The sequence below is a fragment of the Caloenas nicobarica genome, chromosome 14 (assembly GCF_036013445.1).
Source record: "Caloenas nicobarica isolate bCalNic1 chromosome 14, bCalNic1.hap1, whole genome shotgun sequence".
NCBI lineage: Eukaryota > Metazoa > Chordata > Aves > Columbiformes > Columbidae > Caloenas > Caloenas nicobarica.
The window spans coordinates 7,432,196-7,456,240 of NC_088258.1; the positions used below are offsets into that span (position 1 = coordinate 7,432,196).

Genomic DNA, 24,045 nt, shown 5'->3' on the forward strand with positions numbered 1-24,045 from the left:
TTATGTTATAAGGCCTCTTCCTGTATCCTGTATTAACTTGAATCAATAGCAACATTCCCACAGATGTCAGCAGGAGATCATTATGTTTTTAACATTAAAGACGTTATCCTGGCTTTTCACAATGAACTAGATAAACGAACAATGGCAAAGTTCTAAAGTGGTTTGGAATGCTTTAACACCTGAGCACGACTTGAGGTACTGTGGTCTGGATTTCCACCGTTAAGGTCTTTGGAAAAACAGAAAATGTAAATTTTTTTCCTCTGAGTAATAAAAAATTGAAACATCCAAAGTAAATATTTAAACTAAGCCCTCCATGGCTTACGAATTTAACCACAGTCAGGACAATTGGCTTATGGATGGCAAGACTTCATAGCAGTCAGAAATCCATGGTGCTGTGCTGTTGGGTTTTTTTCTAACCTCCTATCATCTACAGCAGAAATGAAGGGAAAGCATATCTGCCAATTAATTATCTTTGACTCATCTTAAAAGTACACGCCTCCTCCTTTTGCTTTGTGTTTCACCCATCAGCCAGCACATACTTTTTGGCTGTAAAAGAAGGCGTTAGAACAAGATTCCCCCCTTTTTCCCCTTCTCTGATAGTTAGCATATCAAACTATAACTTTTGCAGATACGGTTCATATTAAAATGAGTTTTCTGAATAATGAACAGGAGAATGAGGCAGGAATGAAGGTTTCAGGTCTTTCCTGTAGCAACTTCACCTCTAGTAGTGGCATATGAAAAACAATGTATTATTCTAAATTCAGTTGTGTTGCATTAACAACTTACACTTAATTACGAACAGACTAGAAGGCTCGGATGGCTAAAACACAATATTATTGAGAATTTATGGAGAATCTTTACAGGAATATTGCACTGAGTCATTTTATAGTTCAAACCCAAACCTGCTGGGTGACCTAGAGCATATTTACTGCCAAGTGTGACGTAAAGATTTGTATCAAAAACACAGTCAGGCTTTCCTTTTCATAAGGAAATGCAGAACATGGTCTTCCTGTAATGAGACAGTGAAGTGGATACCAAGCCCATGGCAGGGTAGAAACAGAAATGGAAAAGAAATAGGGAAGAAAATTTTTGAAGCAGAGGGTAAAATGCATAGAGAGCAGAGAGGAAGTGGGGCAAAAAAATAAAATAAAAATGCCAGGAAGTGCTTTCTTCTGTTGAATGAGATAGGAGCAGAAGAGGGAAACGAGAATTAAATGGAAATCTGATATTCTAGCTGATTCAGAGCTTTTATACTAAGTATCTGTATCTTTCAAGTCTGGTTGAAGCTCTCTGCTTTATTTTAGTGCAGAATAACTGAATATGAGTAAGTTGAGGAAGCAGAATATCCCTTATTCATAAGGATTATATTATGAATGTAGTATAAGTTGATTTAGGTGAACATTCTTTCTAATTTTTTATTTCCCTAAATTTCTAAGCTTGTAGTCCCTCAGACTTGGCTATGAGCTTTTAGGAACATAACCTCAATTTATGTAGTTCAAGTTATTCTGCAATATGAAATTTGCATCTTTTTCTTCCTAAGCACCTTTTGGAAATACCACTAGGAAGAAAAGATAGGAGACATGAAACTGCACATTTTAAAATGTTAAGATTTCATACTATTCAAATTCTAGCATACCACACCACATCAGCACAATAAAATTTTGGGTTTCAATAATGCACTAAGAATAATTTCACATAGATACTAAGCCACTCAGTGCTAAAATAGTAACTTTTGTGATGTGTTGCTAATTTTTTTTCTCTTGCCCAAAATACAGGTTTATGAGGCTTTGTCTTATTGATTTCTAGTGCTTAAAGTTTCAATAAACTCTCTCTTCTTGTAACATAGGCTGTCTTCATAGTCTTCACTTCTTCAAGGAATTAGGAAGTTATTTCCTGCTCACTCATTGAATATTACTTCTGTCTTCCCAACTATCCTCTCTAGCACCTGCCAGTAATTGTAGCTGCAACTCATTTATGATACTGGGCGTGTAAAGTCCCAGTTTGTTTGCTGTGTAGCAACAGTATCTATAGCAGTCGCCCACAATTATATTATGGGTCTGTACCTATAGGTTATTGCTCAAGACCTCATAAGTGTAAATTATGCACTGCTTATCAAACTATAAAAAGCCAAACTGTTAAGAAAAATATTACATTGCATGGTCTTGACCAATGGAACTAAATTGCAGAAATTCAGCATGTTAATAGGAAAATCAGGAGACAAAATTTCTTCCCTAATCTGACCATGACTGGTAATTTTCTTAAAGATTACCCTGTGTTATAGGCTTATTTTTTAATAGTCTCATTCTGTTAAAACTGATCTGGGAACAGGTCTGCAAAAGCGTACATTCATCTACAGTCTGAAACGTAAGAATTTGGAAAAAGTTGTGTGCTTTTCAGGAAAAGTTTTCTGGTTCAATACCTCTACAGGTAATCTAGAGAAGCAAATATTGGACGAAAAGGTTGTTCTGTCTTGTGGCAGTCACAAGACAGGGAGAGGTGGGGAGGGAAATAAAAAGCTTCTAATGGTGCGGATAGTAAGTGGAATTATTGCTTGAGAGAGGGTGAGCTCTGAACTTGGTGTTCTCTTCATGTGCAAAAGAAAGGACTGTTCTTTGGGTCTAAAAGACAATATTTAAATATATTCATGAAATACAGGTTTGCTCACCAAGCTGTGTAATTTTAAAGGTCACCTCAGTTCTGACAAGCTTTGTCAAATACAAAATTTCAGTTGCGAAGTGATCTAGTAATCCACATAATAATATAGTAATGACAGTGATACCGTGCTATGGATAACCGGGGGCAGGGTTCTCTGTACCCACGTTTCCTTTTCTCTGCAGTGACCCCACTGGCTGGAGTTTTTGGGGTAACTGCATATTAGTTTGAGAGTCAAGGGCTATAAACCATTGGTCAGTAAGAAAATAACCTAATGATTAGTGAATAGGCCTGCAATTTATCCAGTAGTTAGCATTTCTTATGAATCTGTGTGAGAAAGCTGGTAAGTTAGAGCTCCTGAGTAACATCTAACAGGATCACAGAGATCCTTTGGTAACTGTTTTCTAGGCTTTTTCTAAAGCAAACTAACAATAATTTGATAATAATGTAAATTTAATATTAATGTAATTAGTAGTGTGAGGTTAACCGTATAGAGTTCTACCTGATTTTTTTAGCGATAACCACTTCATTTTACATTTGCCACTAAGAGAAACCCTGTGGACTTTTCGCTCTCTCCTCATTTCTATTTGCAGAAATGAGAGATTTTTCTACCTGAGAAACTATGAGCTTTGTGGCCAACACATATAGAAAAATTTTTGGAACTGAACTGGAAAATTCTTATTTTGCTCAAAAGAACATATTTCCTTGATAAAAAATTTCTAATCAGACCATAATGTAAGAAAATAACGTATTTTTAAAACACTTATCTTGCAAGTATTTGTCATTCAAAACTGTCTGTTTCTTTCCTGATTAACAAGCAAAATTGCCACTTGAGTGGGTACTTTTCAAAGCTACTTCTGTGATACAGCACTGAAGTGTCACTCTCACTATTGAGAAAGCCAAAAAAAAAAAAAAGAAAAAAAAAAGAAAGGGCAAGGGATGGAGTTGTTGGCTTCCTTTAGTATATAAATTGACCTCTTCAGCTGGAATCCTATTTCACTTGTCTTAGAAAGATGACACCTTGCACCCTGCCCATCACCCGCTCCTGTGAGCTAAAGAAAAGAGATCTGTCGTCTTCTCTCACCTTACTTACTGCATCAGTGTCGTCTCTTCCGTAGCAAAACGTTCTGCTTTTGGAACAGGTTGTGTTGGAGAGAAAGGCAGGTGAAGTGTGCCAGCAACTACAGGATCCCTTAGCACCTCATCTGGTGGAAAGTTCTGATGCATTGGTCCAGCTTTTCCTATGGAGCATTCATAAAATGCTCTGCTACTGTATTTATAATGAAATTGCATTGGAAGAAGCCACTTCATACTTATCTTACAAAAGGAAAGTACACAGAGAGCTCTCTTGGAAATACAAAGTCGTTGTGTGTTGTGGCTTTGGGGGTTTTTTAAGGAGTGAGGTTTTGTATCTTCTAATTTTATAATAACATTCCGAGTTTGTGCTGTATAGACCTCCAGTCTGCTCTAAGAAAGCTAGAAGGAGGTGAGCCAGCCTTTCTAGGAACATTTCTACTGATGAAAACAGTAACTGCATTAGTGGAAACTTCCTGCTATTCATATTTCTACTTTTCAGAGTAATTTGTAAGATTAAAGCAAACCGAACGATCATATTGACAACCCTTTTTCTCTAGAACTGATACTGTGGCTTTTGATGTTCAGTACTCTACATGTAAACCTGTAATAGAAGCCTGCTGGAAGAAACACCAACTTTTGCCTTAGATTCTTAAATACGAACAACTTAGCTCCACATCTAATGGTTTGCCTGACCATCTATTGCAGAGCTATTGGAAGCTGTATCTATTCACTGATTTATAAATCAATTTAACTGTTCAGATATTCATGAGCCTGTGCCTGTCTGTTGGCAAAGAAATAACCTGCGAGCCTGTGCAGAGAAAATGTATTTAGTTGTCTTATCAGTGAGAGAAAATGGAAAGTAAATGACAACATCGCAAAGAAAATGACATTATATGTGTAACTAGCTTGTAAATCCCTTAACCAAAGGTCTACCTATATTTTGTATGTACAGTCAGCTCTTCCTGCTTAATTATTTCTAAACAAAAAAAAAATCCAGTATCAGTTGTAGATGTCATTAACGTTCCTAAGGAGGGGAGGGGAGGAACCCAAAGCAGTTGTCTTGGATTTCTGACAAAAATACTTTTATCAAAACTTTTGGCTCAGTTTGGGTGTGGATTTTTTTTTTTTTTTTGTGGATGCTGCTAAGACTGGGAAACTTGGTGGCGGTTCTAAAGCGCTGGAGTAAAAATTGCAGTGATTCCTTGCATTTTATTGAGTCTTATGTAACATTTATAATGATAACTTACATATTTATCCTTTCTGGTACTGGAAACCCATAAAGAGCTTCAGTTTCTGCTGTTCAGCATGATTTGTTTGTTCCAGTCCTGCTGAAAAATGGAGCTTAGCTCTGTTGTATGATCGTTCCTAACTAATCTGCTGAAAGCAGCAGGGTTCTTGCAGACAAGTCCAGGCTTGTGGTTGTATTGTAAACTATTTTCTTTGCACCTCACTAATGTAAGGGTTACAAGTGGCTTGTTTAGCACCATTGCAGCTCAAGTATGAAAAACTGTTGTATATAAGGCGTTTAAGGCCGTATGAAAGATCAGTCTCTGACATACATACCTTAATATATTGTGGGTTTATATGTTCGGGTAAAAAAAAAAAAAGCCTGCAGCAGTCTTCATATATATTAGTAATGGAATAACAGGTGGAAAAACAAGTTTGCCACTTTTCATGCATTATTTATGTGTCATATGCTTTTCCTTTCATTTTTTTAACATTAAAATCTAGTAACTATGCTTACCAATCATCTGAAACAAGATGAATATTTCATGTTAATTAACATCTGTTCAATGATATAGCAGGTTTAAAAAATTGTGATCTCTGAATTCTTTTGACTAAGAGATCAAAAAAGCTTGGGAGAGAAAGGAGAATCAGACTAGCAGGCTGAACTTTGCTAAAACTGTAATAAAGTCACATTCCTCTTTAAAATACAATGTAAGGTAATATTTTTGTTCTGTCTGAAATTGTGAAATAGGAGCATCACACCAAGAACAAACTCAGAGTAACTGGAAATGGTAATGGTCTCGATAATCTCTGAAGTGTTCACTCTTGTAAAGTCTTTTGTGGGAATAGCTGATTTATGAACAGTTCGTTGCCCACTTTATAGCATGTAGTGCATGGTATGAATTTTGTAGTACTTTTAAAAATCACTTGTGTCAACCTGAAAGAAATTGGCATTAATTTTAGTCTAAGAAAAGTATATTTAAAAAGCCAGTTGATCCTTGGGTTTAACTGAATATGGCTTTTTTTATAAACAGTCATAGACTTTCTGAGGTATAAAGAGCTGAGAAGTTCTCCGTATCCTTTAGTACTTAAATATTCCAAAGTTTTAAAGAAAAGTCATAATTTTAACTCTATCTTATGTATTGGGAAAGTACTTCACTATGCAGTCTTACACTATTTTCTTTCACATGATCATTAACAAAGTTTTAGGACAAAGAAAAGATTATTGCATAATTTTGATCCTGAACTATGAAAGAAAATGCTGTCACCAGTGAGAGGTGCTGGGCTGCCGCAGTAGAATCGGATGAACTGGGCTCTGTCCCTTCAGTTTGTCTAATTATGAAGTGGGGAAAGGATTTTTGAATAGCAGGATTCTGTGATTATATTCCTCATGCTGCGAGCAATGCGTAATCTAATGACAGGTGAAGTGTTAAAGAGTGTTGCTGAGTATGTGTTCTGGCAAATGTTCTTCTAAATAATATACAACTATGCTGCTGAGAATTGGGGGTGAGGCTTTTTCTTTTTCCCTTTGGAGACAGAAATTGATTTTGGGTAGAATCCCAGCCATCATCTTGTAGCTGCATTTTTCCAGCTAGTTCCACAACATAATAAGCCTGTGACCAGAAGGTCCTTGAGAAGGTGGTGGCTACGGTTGGGCTGTCCCCACCAGTGCAATCTATCCAGGTGGCTCTGTTCTCCTGGCTGGGAGAGAGGGTGACCAGGAGAACACGGCAGAGGCAGCCTGCAGCTGGCCACCACCTTGTGCTGCTAGCCACCTCCTCCTGCAGCTGGCCCCTGCCTCCTGCAGCTGGCCACCTCCTCCTGCAGCTGGCCACCTCCTCCTGCAGCTGGCCACCACCTTGTGCTGCTAGCCACCTCCTCCTGCAGCTGGCCACCACCTTGTGCTGCTAGCCACCTCCTCCTGCAGCTGGCCACCTCCTCCTGCAGCTGGCCCCTGCCTCCTGCAGCTGGCCACCACCTTGTGCTGCTAGCCACCTCCTCCTGCAGCTGGTCACCACCTTGTGCTGCTAGCCCCCGCCTCCTGCAGCTGGCCCCCGCCTCCTGCAGCTGGCCACCTCCTCCTGCAGCTGGCCACCACCTTGTGCTGCTAGCCACCCCCTCCTGCAGCTGGCCCCTGCCTCCTGCAGCTGGCCACCACCTTGTGCTGCTAGCCACCTCCTCCTGCACCTGGCCACCTCCTCCATTTTCTGTTTTTCCCCTGATGCTGTTTGTGTCTGGTGCAGAGGGAACAGGCTGGCAGTGAGATATAGATAGATATCTGTATGTATATGCTATATATGTACATACAAATATGTACAAATCAAAATAAAGCCAATATTTTGGGAAGCACAGAACTTGATGTACAGCATTTGCTGTAAAAGTAAAATGGTAAAAGGTCCTTTTCTTCCAATAGAAGAAGGTACGTTTTACCTAGAAAGTGGTCTCTGCAGGTTAAACCAGCTGTGGACTCCTGTTAAAGTAGCGGGAGAGAACTTATTTGACTGGATAAAAACAGAGGCTGTAGGAGGTTTGGTTTTGTTTACTTTTTTGCTTCCCCTGCTTGATTTTTCATTTCAAGCAGATGAAGCTTTGACTTTGGTCAAACATACATGAAAACCATGTGCATGGGCAAGAAGGTATTTTTCCACTAGGGATCCACTTGAGGAACGTCGGCGGTGAAGCCGGGAGAAGGGGGAGCAGAGCGCTCCGGGTTCACCAGCCCCACACCAGCGGTGCCGCTCACCAAATCAGCGGCGGTGCCGCTCACCAAATCAGCGGCGGTGTCCTGAACAATCCTGGTACCGCCTGTGGGGCTGGGCTGGGTGCGGAGGCGCGATACTCAGAGCTGGGCACCTTCCAGGGCTTTCCGCACTTCGGAAGACTTCACCTCTTGTGTATCAATGAGATCGTAAAATGTCTGAAGAGATTAAATATTTAGAAGTAATGGAACTTCTGAAAAAATAGTGATAAAACTGAGCTGTGGAGAAATTGAAACTTCTTAGTTGAGCTTTGAATCAGTTTCAGATAATTACTTGAAATATTGTGAGCTACCTTTAGATGAGAAATGATGCTTTTAAAGCAACTTCATATAAAATGCTGACACAGTTAAAGGGGAGCTGAAAGCATGACACTATGTTAAATGAGTAACTGCTGCCGTTTATTTTGTGTGGGAGCCTCATGTAAACAACGGACAACACATGCTGTTAACAGGACTACATTTTCATATCTTTATATATCTTCAAGTCTACAGTACTTTATATTTTTACATGTCCAATAATATCACCATGTTCAATTTCATTCCTCATGGTTCATAATCAATATCGCTTTTGGATTTTATTTTACTGGACTAGTACATGTAAATGCAGATTTTGGCCATTGTGTCTTGGAGGGGTTTATTTCATTTCCTTTAACCCATTTTTAATCTGTTTGAAATTAATGAACTTATTTGCAAGTTATATCACAGAAACATATCTGTTGTTCACAGCCTTAGTGAGAACTCTGTGTATTTGAAAATAAAATTTGATCTGAGAATGCCATTTAGAAGAAGTTCTCTTTGCTTCTATTTTTGTTTTATTTACATATTTTATTTATTTATCTGCTGCTCTAGCAAAACATAGCTATCTATTTAGAGGTGCTGCTTCAGGGCAATACATCTAGCGTGGATAGTGGACTCAAAATACTTTATTATACTCTGAAATCTCTTCTCCTTTATTTTAGGTTTTGTTCTTTTTTTTTATTCTTCACCTTCCACAGTCACCTTCATAAAAGGGCACTGAATGGTCATGTGTCAGTGCCATTCTATAAAATGAACTACAGAGATATTTACTCCTTGCTTCCTATTTCATGTCCGTTCATGCAGTAAGGAAAGGCAGACTTGACCTAGTCCTGTTGATTTATGTGCATATTAGTATTAATTCTACAGCTTGTGGGTTTTTTAAAGCAATCTGGACAAATTGTATTAGAAGCAAAGTACAGTTAGAGCTTGGGAAGTTTGACGTTACTTTTTCCTTCTTTATGATTTTATTCTTTCACATTAAATTCCATTAAGGCTTTTTACCTTCTTTAAAGTATCTGTTGCACAATTAAATCCTTCTGCAATAAATCCCTCTTGTGAAAGAATGCTAAATATAATGCATTTGAGGCTTACAGGTGCTTTGTTCAATCATTTTTACTTGGTATGCTGTATGCCTTTGAAACTTTCTATTTTACTATCTTTAGGGGCTATTGGCTTGAAAAGACTTTGTTTCTGACTTTCCCTTGTCATAAACACCTTTCTTCTGGGCAAAGGGTGACTTGGGGAAAAGAGCATCTTGACAGAAATAATATAATAATATATTTGTACCATATTGTCTCCATGTGTAGCTTCGACTCAGCCTTTCATTCTCTTGCTTAATGTATATAATTATGCAGTTTCATCTCCAAGACATGAAGTTACTAGACCTGCCTGAATGCAAACTAGGGCAACAGGAGATAAATGAGTGATATAATTAAGCGCTTTGTCCGTTCCCAGACATCTAAGGAAGTCTCTCTATTAAGAGACTTGAAATTTTTCAAGAGCGGCCTCCTCTAAATGAAAGAAAATTGAAGTATATTTGAAATAAGGTGATGCAATTAATACTGTATTGATTCTAATACAGCCATTTAATATTTTTAAGTGATTTTGTTGGTAGCTGTTCCTATTTGTTTCTATGATAGAACTCTACTGATTGAGCTCCATTTTGGTTTCTAACTTGAACTAATTCTTCTAGTCTTCTATTTGCAAGAACACTCGACATAAGGTAAAAAGACAAATAAGCGGTACAGTCACCCAGTGTGAACAGGGGGTTGAAGTGTAGCTGCTGCAGAAGTTCTGTGTTCTGGCCTTACAGTGAGAATTTCTGTTAGAAATTGGTTTTCATCTGCAATGAAGACAGTCCGTTAAGGATGTCTTCCTGCTCACGGGATGCTGTGTGTGGAGAAATAACTGTTACACGTTTTGGGGTAGTGATTTTTTTCTTTGGTAACAAAACCAACACCATTAATGGAATTCTAGTCTGTCTTATTTTCTCATAGAACATATAGATACAACTAATAGCCTTGGTTAAGCCTAAAAATATTCCACAAATTCCTGAAATTTCAGTTTAAAATATCTTTCTACCTGTGCACTGAACCTATTTGAAACTAAAATAAATTTACTGTGGAACTTGGTATTACTGATCATGGTCATATTTCGTATTATAGCTGTGTTATGCAGGATGGTCTCAAGAACCACGCATGAGATTATTTCTTTTCTTCCCTGTAATAGGAAAATAGCAGAACAGCTATCTATAAACATTTACAACTACGTTTTTGTTTTCTAAAACAAATGAGGGAGTATTTAATGTCACAAAGATTTCACGTTCAGAGAGGGAGGAATGGAAAGTAGAAAAAAGTATGTTTGAAAGGCAAGTATTTTAACAATTTATCATCAAGACCAGTGGGTTTGGTTTATTGTGGTATAATGTGATGCCTAAAACTGGTTCACGTTTACAGTCTGTCTGCCACAAACTGGACCTAAATGGCCTATTATCATGCACTACAGTCAGTTTATTGTGTTCAATAGGTTTGAGGTTTGCCAATAAAGGATGACAAGGTTAATATTTGGTTATTGCGTATTACAAGCTCTCAAATATAAAACCTGATCATGAGCAGCTTTAATACACAGTACAATATTTTTAGTTGATGTGAGAAATAATGTTTGTCTTCATCTTAAATAGTTTTTTGTACCTTGTTATAAGATGAATAATTACTGAACATTAGAGCCTGGCCTTAGTTTATGCTGTTATTAATCCAGAATAACCCATTGTCTTCATTAGAGCTATTCTATAAATCACTGCTGTAATTAAAATCAAAATATTATACTGAAGTTGTTGAATTTCCGTCCTGCTTGGACACCATTACATGTGGGCTAGGGGTTGTTTTGCTCCTCCTGAATTAGTCTTCTACAAAAACTTGTCTCCTTGTATAAATCTTATTTGGGAGGGACATTGAAATGTAGCTAACCCATTCTCTTAAACTGGCAAGAAAAGACCATGATATACCTTCACCTAAAAAATGTTCTCTATTCAAAGTGCAGAATCTGAGCTATAATTTACATATAATTTAAATCTTAATAGGCCAGAGTGTGCTTACTATGGGTTATTTTCAAAATGTTTGTTCAAAACATGAAAGAGGAAATTAAACGGGTGAGGCAGAACATCCAACGCCTCTGGACAGCAGTGGCAGTGGGGGATTCCAGCACGAAATGGCCTTTGCCTGGTGCACAGCACACAGGGGCTGCGGGGGAGAGAAAAAGAAAATGCAAGTAGAGATACAGTCACTGATGTCTAAAAATACTGTTTTAAAGTGTTCTAGAACACTCAAAAATAAACTCATAAAATAATCCAGCACAAACCATTTAGAGGGAAGCGTAGCTTGTCAAGTTCTCTTCATTTCAGGACATGTTTTGGCAGCATTCTTTATTACGAAGATGAAAAAACCCCTGTTTCTAACCCAGCGTTCAAAGCCTAAAGACTTGAAGGCTGCAGTCAGTTCAAGTGCTGTGCGAGACCGAAATAACAACCTCCCCGCGTCAGGTTTTCCATTCTTGCCGCCCCAGGTGAATGGGCTGTTTGACGGAGCGTTTACCCTGCGGTGGCCGGGCAGGGAGCGGGGGCTGAGGCGCAGCCGCCGGGCCGGCCGCGCTCCCCTTGCCAAGCATTAGCTAAGGGAGCTGCTCTGGCAGCAGAGTCTTGGAACGGCCTTTTTACAAAGACTGGGAATAAGATCATTCTAAAAAGGAACAAAAATCTATAAGGGCGATCATTTCGAGGGCCATTTCAACCCTCACTGAATTTCTGTAACTTCCCAAATAGCTTTCTAGTCTGTGTATTTAAAACTAAACAAACTCTGTAGTTTTATTAAGATCTGTATTTCTTCAATTTCTTTTCCTGACTTCTTTTAACGCGTTTTCCTTTTTAAGTTGCAGATAAGTGTTTACAAAACTTTTCAAATTTTAACAGCCTATTACAGTCTAAAATGTATCTTTTCAGTTGAGTTGGGTGAAACAGAAACACTGTGGGCTAATGTGTATGCACTTCTACAGCCTTAAAATAACCTGGCTTAACTCACGTCTGTTACTTCAGCTGTTTATGTAACTACATTGTATTTACTTTTCTATTGCCTGGGAGCAACTACTTCCTACAGCACCTCTCAGTTCTCATAGTATTTGTAGTTCCGTAGTCACCAGCAACTTTAAATAAGAACAAAGTTTAGCACTCTGTCAGCTGTACACAAGGACGAGAGAGAAATACAGCACCCTCTGTCCCATCTACCATTCTGAGTGTAAATTCCCTTTTTTACCAATCAAGGGGTTGACTGTTCTCATTATATTCTAATTCCTTCTTCCAAGACTCCCATAGTCTGCTGTGCAAAGAGCTGCAGAGGTGGGGCTGAGACATGGAGAGGATTCCTGGAAAAGCAAGAGGGACGTGAGCTTCTCCTGAACCGCCTCGTGTTTCCCCATAAGCAATAATGCAGACCCACATTTACAGTATTTAGTTAAAGATCTGCTTCGCAGGACAGGAGATGTGGTTCTCGTTTCAAAGAAACTAAAATTTTGAGATGTTTTAACTTGAGAAGGCATCTATGTTGGGTGGGAAGGTTACCAAATCACTACCGTGCACTATGGGGAGACAGGTTTTGATGTCTGGGGAGATGCTGAGAAAGAAAACGAGAAGGTTCTCACGAAAAGTTCTGTCATTCATCTTATTTAGCCAATTTTTTAAAATTATCTGCACCTTTTGGGAGCTTTTGTGTGCACCTGAAGGATCTGAAGCATTACAGGGTGACTAACTTGGGAGGGGTTCTCAAAGAACATGGATGGTAGAAAACAAGATTTGTAAAGCGGCGTGCTGAATAGTTAATGCATGCTCTCTTTTATCTTAGAGAAAAGGGAACTGAGAATCGTGTAAGACAGGGCTGTCAAACTCATTTTCACCGGGGGCCACATCCGCCTGGCGGTTGCCTTCAAAGGGCCGAACGTAATTTTAGGACTGGATAAGTGTAGGAGTAGTTACAGCCCTGGTGTAAGATAACAAATGGGAAGGGACATACAGAGCAGTCCCAGGCAGCGACTCTGCCGGTGATTCATAACAGAAATGCAGAATTGTGCACGGCTTTGTCAGGCCCGCCTGTGCGTTAGGACAGCAATACTGCAGGTTTAATTCTGCAAGTACCTGCGTGGTGGGAGAACTGCAAGGCCAGCTGGGGACTGGATGGCTCGCTGGATGGATCACCTGATGGATCACTGCAGGAGACATGCCAGTGAACCAGCTGCGGGACCGACCCTGCCGTTCTGGCCGTGGAGATGGAATGACCATAAAACAGGTCTCTAGTCGAGACTTGGGGTTGTGACACAGTTTGGGAACCTGCCGCTTTTGAGATTTTATTTTTTTGTAACGGCTCCTGGTCGAGACATGGTAACTGTCCACAGGTCTCATTTGGTGAAGTCAAACCAGGCACTTCACGGCACTTTTGGCTGCTCCTCCTCTCAGGAGGATGGTGCAATCTCCCCGACAGCACTGGCACACAGGCCCTGTGTCACTGCCAGCGCAAAGAAGGGAGTGGGGATGATGTGGCATCGGTCCCGGCAGAGGGTGATGTGGCATCTGTCCCCGCAGAGGGTGGTGCGATGTGGCATCAGTCCCGGCAGAGGGTGGTGCAATGTGGCTGGCTGCGCACAGGGCAGGACCGCGGCCGGCACAGCTGACGTTGGTTTGCACAACACAACCACACCCAAAGGACTGAGGAGTTTTTCCTCTATATCCTCCCAGAGCAAAATGAAACAGTTCAGCTGTTAAGTGCTGGCAGTTAAGAGTGAGCTGTGTAACTTGCGCTGGAAGACAGCGGAGTGTAACAGGCGTTTTTAGGGGCTGTTGAGAGGATGCTGAGGAATGTGCTGCTCCTCGGCTGAGTTAATGACGTACAGTCAGGCTGCAATCGCTGATAAAACAGCATGAAAATTAATCAGCGTATGTATCGGATCTGTTTTAGCAGGTGTGCTGTGAATGGATGTGAAAGGTTACTTAGTTAATTCTGAAGGTGCAGTTAGTTAATAAACATTAAAGTTTAATTTCCAGACTAAAAATGGATAGCAGCTATTTGGATAGTAATAACTATCTCTAGTTCCTGTGTGCTGTTCTCTGACCTGGCAAGAAAAGAGGCTGTTACTAAATCCGTGTGAGCTATTCTGGAGAGAAGGAAGGATTTATTTTGCCTGGCACTCCATGTTCCTTTTGCACAATAACGGATGATTAATTATTCTTCTATCACTTATGAGCTTCTTGGTTTGTCTGTGGCCAGATCTAGTTATTTATTTAAACTGCTGTGATGAGCACCAGCAAGAAATTTCCTATCCCTCTTAAATGTATATTCTAGTTAATAAATATAGTAGTTAAATCTGTTTTATTACTGTGCTTTGTTAACTAACTTCAGAACTCTATGAAAGAAACAAATATGCTTGTGTGTTTATCAACAGGCCAAGTTCTCATAGAAATTTCAAGAACACACAAGAAACTTAATGACAGTCTAGAGGAGAGTGTAAGTTAAACAATTTCTTTTCAAAATTTATTTTCCTTTTGAAATTATAAATTACTTTTTCTGTTTTTTAATAACCCTTCATTTATTTGCTTTTCAAGTTCAAAAAATTTCATAAAGACATTATATCTGAACTGGAGAGGAAAACAGACCTGGATGTAAAATACATGACTGTAAGTACATTCAATTCGAAAAGCCATATTTTATTTATCTATTCCTAGTCAAAAAATTTTTCAGAAACTGTTCCCTAACAGCTAATTAATCAACACGTTAGAACTGAGCTTTAGATACATAAACATGGCAAAAAAATTAATGCTTTTTTGAGTTTAAAAGGGAACCAATGCATGACTTAATAGCATTTTTAAACTAAAGTTGAGAAAGGCAATTTCCTAACTCGTTTGATGTGTACAGCAATATCTCATAGATTCTGGTAACACTTTTTAGTCACTCGGTTACACGGCAGAGTGCATGATGAGATGTTTTAAACGCTTTCATTGCAGGCAACTTTAAAGAGGTACCAAACTGAACACAGAAGCAAATTAGATTCTTTAGAGAAGTCTCAGGCTGAGCTGAAAAAAATCAGAAGGAAAAGCCAAGGGACACGAAATGTAACGAAATACGAACATAAAGAAATGGAGGTCAGTGCATTGTCTCTTAAGTTATGTGTTTCTTTCTTTGTATGAGAACTGGTCAACAGGACATGTTAAGCTATTACAGGTCACATCTGAGGCTGTTTTAAAACTTGTGAAACTTCCCACAATTTCTGGATCTGCAATGTTTCAACCCTTGACCACTCCTTGATATTTATATTTAGTTTTAAGTATCTCTGCAACTACACCTTTAGGCAGAGGTTTACAAAGGGACTCAGCTATGCTATGCAAATTCAGTAGTAATTTGCTATAAATTCGCAAAGTAGGCAAATGCCAACTTGTTATCACTTATTTTGACCTTTCCTACTGCTCTTAGAACAGCATTGCCATCTTGAGGTGAAGTAAGAAATGGCAAGGCAATGAGGAGACTTCATAGCAAGCCATATTCTGGTTGTCATGTATCTCTCAGAAAATACTTTCTGTTGTTATTTGTATTTGCACAATACTTTTTCGTGGTAGCTTGTGTATTTTTTTTCTCCTTATTTTTCTATTTTAATTTTCTTTTCAAAGAAAGCTTTGTTAATAACAAGGTACAGTAAAAGTAAATAGTACTAGCACCTATTTTTTGCTACCTGTCTTTTAGCCTGCATTCATAACAGTTCTCTTTTTTTAAGGTATTGGACTGAGAATTCAGGATTAGCATTTAATCACAGCTTAGCCATGAATCCTCATAAATGCAGATAAATATCCATGAGTCTTTTTAGTAACTCATTTTCCCCTCTCTAAAATGGAGATTCATCCTAGCTTTGAGAGAGTAAATGTAACTGCTATGGAGCAGATGAAGGTAATTAGTCTAGTTAGAACACCTTAAAATTGCTCAGCTCAGTCGCTGCTTTGTCATGTTATTTACTGCAGCATTTTATTTAGAGGCTGAAAGTCTGTTTCTTGCTTTGGTTCACTCCCCCTCCTCCTCACCCCCTAAGTAGATTCCCGATTGCCTGTAATGAGAAGATGCGTTTACCTGATGAGACTGGGGAAGTTGGGTGTGCATGAACAGAGAACAGAATGACTTGGCAGCAGAGCCACCCTGCCCTACCCACCTGCCCAAAAACTTTTTCTAAGTCTTTTGGAGTTTGCCTCAGTAATTGGGTATAGGTTCAAATAGAACTTGGAGACTGTATGTGATTATTTTGCTTTTTCCTTAGTATTTGGAAACCGTGAGCTCTCGACAGAGTGACATTCAGAGATTTATCGCAGAAGGCTGCAGAGAAGCTCTCCTTGAAGAGAAAAGGAGATTCTGTTTCCTGGTTGACAAGCACTGCAGCTTTACCCAGCACATGCACTTCTATCACGTTCAGGTCAGTGGCAGGAGTGTAAACAGAAATGGAAACTCCTGAAATCGAGTGATGTGGGAGATGTTCAGTATCTCCTGCAGTATGGAGATCAGACTGCCATAAATAGCTACAGTAGCACTGGGGAACACTGTGGTGCCAGACAAGCGTTGTGATCAGCTCATAGAAATAGTTTACAATGCAATATTCTCTTAAATGTATCATAGCAACAATAAAGGGATATGGTGACTTTGCAAAAATAATATATTAAGAAAAAAATGTATGGACTGATCAGGTATTTCCGGTATCTGACACAGAAGGAGGACACTCTCTTTCTAAACCATATTATTTGTTTCAAAGACGTATTACTTGTGGAAATATTTTCAAAGACTTGCATTTTGAAAGTGTTCTTATTTTGGTATAATAATAATAATTATCAAGTAGATGTGTGCAATTTTATGAAAAAGCGTATCTTTGACAAGTACCTTTTAAACTCGGATGCAGTGTGCAGACTTCCTAAAAGCCAAGCTGCCCGGGTGGCAGGAGATCTGCAGTGATGCCACCAAAGTGCCTGAAAAAGTCCAAATGATGATTGATGAAATGAGGACGCCTGGGTCCACTCCAGTATCAGGAACTCCACAGCCTTCACCAATGATAGAGAGAAACTCCCTGGTATGTTGTTCTTTGATGGTTAACGGTTCCCTCTCTCAAAGGGGAGCAGAGCAGCTTCACTGGCTTCTTTTGTACTGGAGCATTTGGGGCTGAGTGTATAATGTACATAATGTATAATGCTGGAATATACTGGGGCTGGGTACAAAAGCGAAACCATTAAGCTGAAGCTCTGCTACTGGAAAAATACCCAGTCTAGTCAGCAGAAGCACGTATGGAGGCAAGGCTCAGTTTTCATGCAGAGCCCAGCCTCAGGGCTACTTCTGTTCTAACCCTTCCATTTCCTATGTCCTCATCGGCAAGTGAGACTCATTACATACTCCGTAGTTCAATATAAACAAAATGTTTTCTACTTACCTTCCTTTTTCCTTGTTCCTCCATGATTCTTAATAGCGTATCAGAGTACAGGTTAAATTCTACGTATTCATATGTTGTGTTGCCATTAGTTGTTAAATTTCTAAATGATATGATGGATGATTTGTGGAATAAAAGGGCTATCATAGCATTCCCACTAACAAACGTTTATCAAGGGACAAAAACCTCTTACAAACTATTCTGTCAGCAATTTCATGGGAACAGGAGGACTTTCTGACGCATCTAAATATGTACCATTTGGGAATATTTAAGATTGCTTTCTAGAATTTAATGTTGCAAATAAGTTGTCACTGTCTCCTCTGTATTGGGATACTGTTGTTCTTGTGACTCTAGATTGGAAGTGATTTTTATCCTCATCATGAAAATGCATCGAAGGTGCCCCCTGCTCCCCCAGGCAGGGCCTACACCAGTCCGCTGGTTGACATGTTTAACAATCCTGCAGCGGTTCCGAAGCCGTCTTCTGAAAAACCACATAATTCAGCAGGTGAGTGTCACTCCATTGTCATTTACACTTGCACAGTTTGCGTACTATAGCATTCCAAATTATCTCAGGAATTCTTCACTACTGTGATGATGTGAATTCCACGACATATAGGAGTAGAAAATGACCTTTATAAAGTATTTACTTGTTATCTAACAGGAGAAATATGCGTTATAAGAAGAGAAGACTTGTTTGCAGTAAAATCCAGGTCAAGATGGGTAAATTCTATTTTAATCACTGTGTGTCCCTGATTAACCCAGTTTAACTGCTCTTATGACTTCCAGTCTTATCAGAAGAACACATTCTGTAATTTTGAACAAGATACATCTGAGTGATTATTCCAGTGCACACGAACAAATCACTATTATAGTCTTGCTTTGGTTTCCTTTGAGGGCATGTGGCAGTTAGGGAAGAACACACATGGGACAAAAGGAGCACAGTCTTGTATTTCTTTCCTGAAACGTAAAATCCTATTAAGATTTCTTTTCAAAGTTTCTAGTATATTGATTTTTTAAACTTTCTCTGCTGTAGGGAAAGAAGGGAAAGAACTAAGCCTAGATCACAACATTAAGAAACACGGAACACTTCAGTGTGATAATAGCAATTCCAGCATTTCTTCCTTGAAAACGTGTTTACAATACATTATACTGGTCACATAATATATAATTTTGAGACCTCCTTTAAGTTGTCTTCTGGTAAACATCTGGTCTCTGTGAAGTGCCAAGTACCTGCAACTCTTGTCGATTCAGTTGAAGCCGAGTGCAATGCACATTTGAAAGCGAAATCTTGGACTTTATACACACATTTCTTTAGAATGGAAAATTCTCAAAGGTTTTTTTACAGCTGTGAACATTTAGCATTTTTCATGCCAAAATAGCAAAGAAGTAGCAAGTTAAAGCTTTACCTAAGTTTTAATGTCTGTTGGTTCAACTTTATTGTGATGCTATTGCTACTGTGATGCACATGCTGTTAAGAACTGATGGTGATGAGAAACATTGGCAGGCGACTGAGAGGTGTTGAAGTGGAAACCAAAGCAGTACGAAGTCTCAGAACTTGGTTTGCACTTGAGTATTCCTTTATCTACTTCTTTTTTCCTGTCAGACTACTAATTGTATTTAATTTTTCTAGTGTGTGGCTAATTTTGCCGTTTTCACTTTCTCTTTTTTCGACAGAGAATTCAGATGATGCCAGTTTATCGCGCTCAACTTCTGTTGCCACAGGACTAAATATAATGAAAAGGCAAAAAGTAAAGACAATTTTCCCACATACTGCTGGAAGTAACAAGACGTTGCTCAGCTTTGCACAGGGCGATATCATCACGCTTCTTGTAGCTGAAGAAAAGGATGGCTGGCTGTACGGGGAACATGACTCAACTAAATTGTAAGATAATCCATAGACTAGCCAGTTTGAACATGAAGGAAAATGTGTCTCGTCAGATTTTGTTAGCAGATATTAGTAAATGGTTTTCCACCTTTTTTGCTGGCTTTTTAGGGAGATTTTGTACACTAATTTGGTATCAGCAGAAATCGCGTCTTTAAAAGTTAAATCTCAGTTCACTGAGTCTAATGTTTTGTCCACTGTTGTCTTTTGAAAGATCTTTCCAACTTTACATACTATGACATTGAAAACCTTTCCCATTACAGAAAAGGATGGTTCCCATCATCGTATACTAGACCGCTACAAGAACCAGCAGGAGAAAAAGCATTTGTCCCAGTTCCAAGGTAACATTTTGTGTGGAACTTGCAGAAATGCCTTAATCTTCTCTAACACTTATTAAAAATGTTATTTTTCTCCACATGTTCTTTGTTATTCAGCAATGTATACAGTAAGTGCTTTCTAACAGTCTGTAGTATGATGCCTTGATTACTTCACATGTTGTAATGGTTACACCAAGAACTTGCTTCACCCCAACTTTAGAATTTAGAGTCTCACTGACTGTAGTGGGACTTTACACCCTTATTAACTTTCAGCTCATGCACTTCTGTGCTTTCCTGGGGCTAAAGACAAGTGAGAGGGATGTATTATAGGAACTGAAGATGCTGTTGTTTGGGTTCTGTCTCGCAGTCCTGCACCAATCCGCAGTATTAGTTCTGTAAATCTTGTGGAAAGAGGAGATGTTGTCCTCCCACTGCCAGACTATCTGGGCTCTTCACAAACAGATAAAAGAATGGAGTCTTCCAAAGGTGCTACTGTTAAAACACCAACCGACAGACCAGAAAATGCAGCTCCGGTAAGTAATCAATACCTTGAATCCAAGCGTTCTGCCCTGTTTGCTTTTCTTGACCTATGTAGCTGAGCTTTAAATGAGGCCCTGGGAAATTCTACTTTAGCTACTTGTACTTTCAGTGGCCCTTCGATGCAGCTGTCCCAGGAGGATCATGGCTTGTGGACAAACATTCTGGTTGAACTAGAAAACCAAGAGGAATGGCAGATCATTTAGGTGACAGACTAGGATGGAATTCTAGTTAGAACAGTGTATTCTCTTTGGAGGCCAGAATGGCCTTGTAGCCTCTTAGGAGTGGAAAACAAATACATCTTCTTTTCAGATTCTGAATTTCCGCAGGTAAAGCAAGATAAAAAAATAAAATAGGAATTCTGGAGTATAAAATACTGGCTGTTCTTGTTGAGGTACCTCATAACTCATAGCAGGTAATTTCTTACTGTGACCCCACGATTGTCCTTACCTGTTACCATCCAAAGGAAGAGAACTGTAGTGCAGAGTTGCTGCACTTGCACCCAATGGTTTTGCTCTGAAGTCATTATTTACGTTCATTCTTTTGGAACTTCGCAGAGCTTCCTTGCCTTTCCCACTTCTGTGCAAGGTACCAACCCCCACACTGCCACGTGGCTTTGGAAATAAACATTTTACCAGGCTGGCTTGCAGGCTCATTTACAATTTACACACATGTAAAACACTGTGCTTATGGTGTCTTTATGCAGAAGCAGGAAACATTTCTTTGAGGCGTCTATTTTCTGTGCATTCTGACACAAAAATATAGCTTAGGATTTCAAGAAGAAAAGATGAAGAATGGTTCTTGCCAGTTAAATTCTTCATGCCGTGTTACATAGGACAGTACTACGCAGAACAATGCAACTAAAAAAGACAGTAGTTGACAGAGCTTTGAGGGTTGGTGTTCAGGAAGGAGTAGCATGTATTTGGGGCATTTGATCATTCTAATTAATTTTAAGGGCTAATTAGCCCTATTTCTAAGGTCTGAGTCTATCTACAACTGATGTACATGAGCAATTTCATTGGAATCACAAGTCAAGCACGTGCTTAAGAACCCAGCTGAATTATGTCCTGAATAAATAGAGAATTCTTCACCTGCATCGTGGTATCACAAAGATGGTAGCTCAGAACCCCTGGTACAATGCAGGGTGTCCCTGAAAAGGAAAGGCTTCCAGGCCTGTGTTCAGCAGGGAAATTGTAAGTATGAAAACCAAAATGGCCACATGGACTGAATGATGCGTGCAAGTCAAGCTGCTACGTTAAAGCTGACTGGATATTCCTGCTTCTACATGCAAGAATGTATATTCAAATTTTCACTTTGAACTTCATCTGACACCTATTAGAAGCAACGCAATGAGTTTGCAGTTTGAAATATGTCATTAAGTATGATTATTACTAAAAGTTAGAGGAGGAAAAAAAGTAGAAATTAACTGTTGGCCCAAACTTCCACGTAGCACAACAGGCCAGCGACAGGTAATTTGCAACAGTTTTCCATTTTATCTCACCTGAAACACTGCATCAGTAGTAGCACGACGACAGAGCGACACTGCCACCCTTTGGGTTATCTTAATGCCACAAGAACACATTTTTTTACTCACCACCACTACTAGCAAAAATCCCAGGAAATATGTGAACTTGTACTGTATAGAAAAACTTCTAGGTCACACATCTGCCCTCAATTCAGGCTTTTAATATTTAAATATGTCATTATGCTGGTTGCTGGTTTGTTGGATTTAACTTCATGACTTCACTGTTTATTCTGCAAGATCTGCTCCAGCCTAGTTTTGGCGTTTTTGCTGTGACAACTGGCAGTTTATCAGTTACGTTACAAAACCAGTATGGTATGATGTTTGTGCTGCAAGTAGTTCTGTCCTTTTTCTTATGGTTGTTGCAGCAACATTTCATTTGCTATTTTAACTATAAAATGCCCAGCTAGACCTCAGGTGATTGCTGATCTTAAATCTGGGAGGGGTAGGATGGACACCACAAACAAAACCAGCCAGATAATGCTAACACCAGTTTTTAACTTTCTAAATAACTTTGAGATAATTTTCCTCTCCACAACTGCCTGTCCACAGTTCAGTTAAACTACACAATAATTATTCTACATGGCAAAATATTTTAGCCTGTGGGAATGACAGAGTAGTCTTCTTAGCACGATAACAAGATCACCTGTAACATGTTTTTGTAAATCTATGTAAATATCTCCTTTTTCTTTTACAGAAACCTGATATGAATGGCATTATAAAACCACCTTTTCTAAGGTATATTTTTAAAGCCTTTATGCTAATTTAATTGTGTTGGGGTTTATATTTGCTTTTGTATTGATTGCGAGGGGAAATAAGGCTGTTTTCCTGAATTACTCTCTGCATTGGTAAAACACGATGCCTAAAATGGGGTGCACTTCTCTCAAGAGTGGCGTCAAGTGGCACGCAATGCCCAGGCCCTTCTTGGAAAAATAAGGGTTTCTCCAGTAATTTAACAGGAAGCAAAACTTAAACTATGTCTTCGAGGGTTAAAACCAAAAATCTTGTGAGACTGGGAGCTGTTTAAAAAAAAAATGTCCAGATCTAACTGGGCATTAACTTCTCAAATTGTGTGAGTTTTCATACCTAAGCTTGTTCTAAAAATTCAAGTTAAACTTCAGTTTAACTTGCAGTTTTAATGGGTTGCACAGACTTGTTTAGTCTAAAACCACGAGTCTGTCTTCAGACAACTCAGATGAAGAAACTGCATGGCTTAAATTTGGTTCTGTACTGCAGCAAGCCTTATAGTAACTTTGTGCATTTCTTTTCAGCGGAGAAAATCCTTTTGCAACTGTGAAACTCAGACCAACAGTAACAAATGACAGATCAGCACCAATTATTCGATGAATATACACGGTCCATACCCCTGTACTTCCTCCTCATAAAGACCATTTTCAGTAATGATAACTACTATCTAAACTGGTTCTAAAAACTTATTTAAATTTCATTACTGTACAATAGAATCATACTGGAATGGATTCTGATTTTTTGGAAAACCTGTACTTTCTAATGAGTTAATTGCTTTGTGCTTATGTTTGAGCACTTTGGCTTGACTTTACAGTATGCCTTTTTGTAGTAGGAATTGTGAAAATACTGGAGATAGTTTAGATACTCTTGTAAACCAGTGTAACCAATAGCTCACAACTCTGAGTCTTTGGCAGTCATCATTTGGAAACTCTAATGGTAAGTTCTAGAATATAAGCCTGCACCTGCCACTTACTAAATAAGATGATTTTTTTTTCTAAACAGAACAATGTAACAACTGCCTTATTCCAGAATAGAGAGTTGCCTGTATAAAGTGATTATGCATTATTTTGTTTAAAAAGACACCCTAGGTTATAAATAAATATTTATCCTTTAGGAATAGACTATTTGTAATGCTTTGCTTAACGTTCAGATATAAATTTTCAAGTGTTAACATAAATCTATTTTGTCTAATGTACTGTCAACACATTCTTCAATGATAATTTTCTTTAAAACACATTGTCAAACTTGAGTCTTATAAAAAGTCATAATAAAACAGTGCCATGATTTTTTTCTGAAATGCTAATATGAAAAGCTGCTGTTGAAGTTACTCCATTACTGCAGCCTAGATTCAAACAGATTCAGCTTGAGAATTTCTGGTTAAGAAGCCTAAATGCTCACATAGTACAGAAATCTTGCTTTTAACTTCAGTCACAAGTAGAGTTGCACCGTTTGTTACCTCGGGCTCAGATTGTCTGAACCCAGTGGAGATAGATTATCTGAAAGACTTTTCCTACAGTAATAATCATCTCAGAAATTAATACAGGAT

The 24,045-nt window shown here is 38.8% G+C and overlaps 1 protein-coding gene across 1 annotated transcript in view; it reads left to right on the forward strand.

Annotated features, from left to right (window-relative positions):
* Window positions 1–23,616, forward strand: part of BAIAP2L1 (BAR/IMD domain containing adaptor protein 2 like 1) — a 38,964-nt gene extending 15,348 nt beyond the window's left edge. Inside the window, exons 4-14 of the mRNA XM_065644889.1 lie at window positions 14,492–14,553; window positions 14,652–14,723; window positions 15,051–15,188; window positions 16,346–16,498; window positions 16,976–17,143; window positions 17,849–17,999; window positions 19,169–19,376; window positions 19,640–19,717; window positions 20,061–20,226; window positions 22,450–22,490; window positions 23,024–23,616. Coding sequence (XP_065500961.1) covers window positions 14,492–14,553; window positions 14,652–14,723; window positions 15,051–15,188; window positions 16,346–16,498; window positions 16,976–17,143; window positions 17,849–17,999; window positions 19,169–19,376; window positions 19,640–19,717; window positions 20,061–20,226; window positions 22,450–22,490; window positions 23,024–23,099 — 1,313 coding nt within the window. The 3' untranslated portion in view covers window positions 23,100–23,616. The remainder of the gene's footprint in view (window positions 1–14,491; window positions 14,554–14,651; window positions 14,724–15,050; window positions 15,189–16,345; window positions 16,499–16,975; window positions 17,144–17,848; window positions 18,000–19,168; window positions 19,377–19,639; window positions 19,718–20,060; window positions 20,227–22,449; window positions 22,491–23,023) is intronic.
* Window positions 23,617–24,045: the final 429 nt, after the last annotated feature.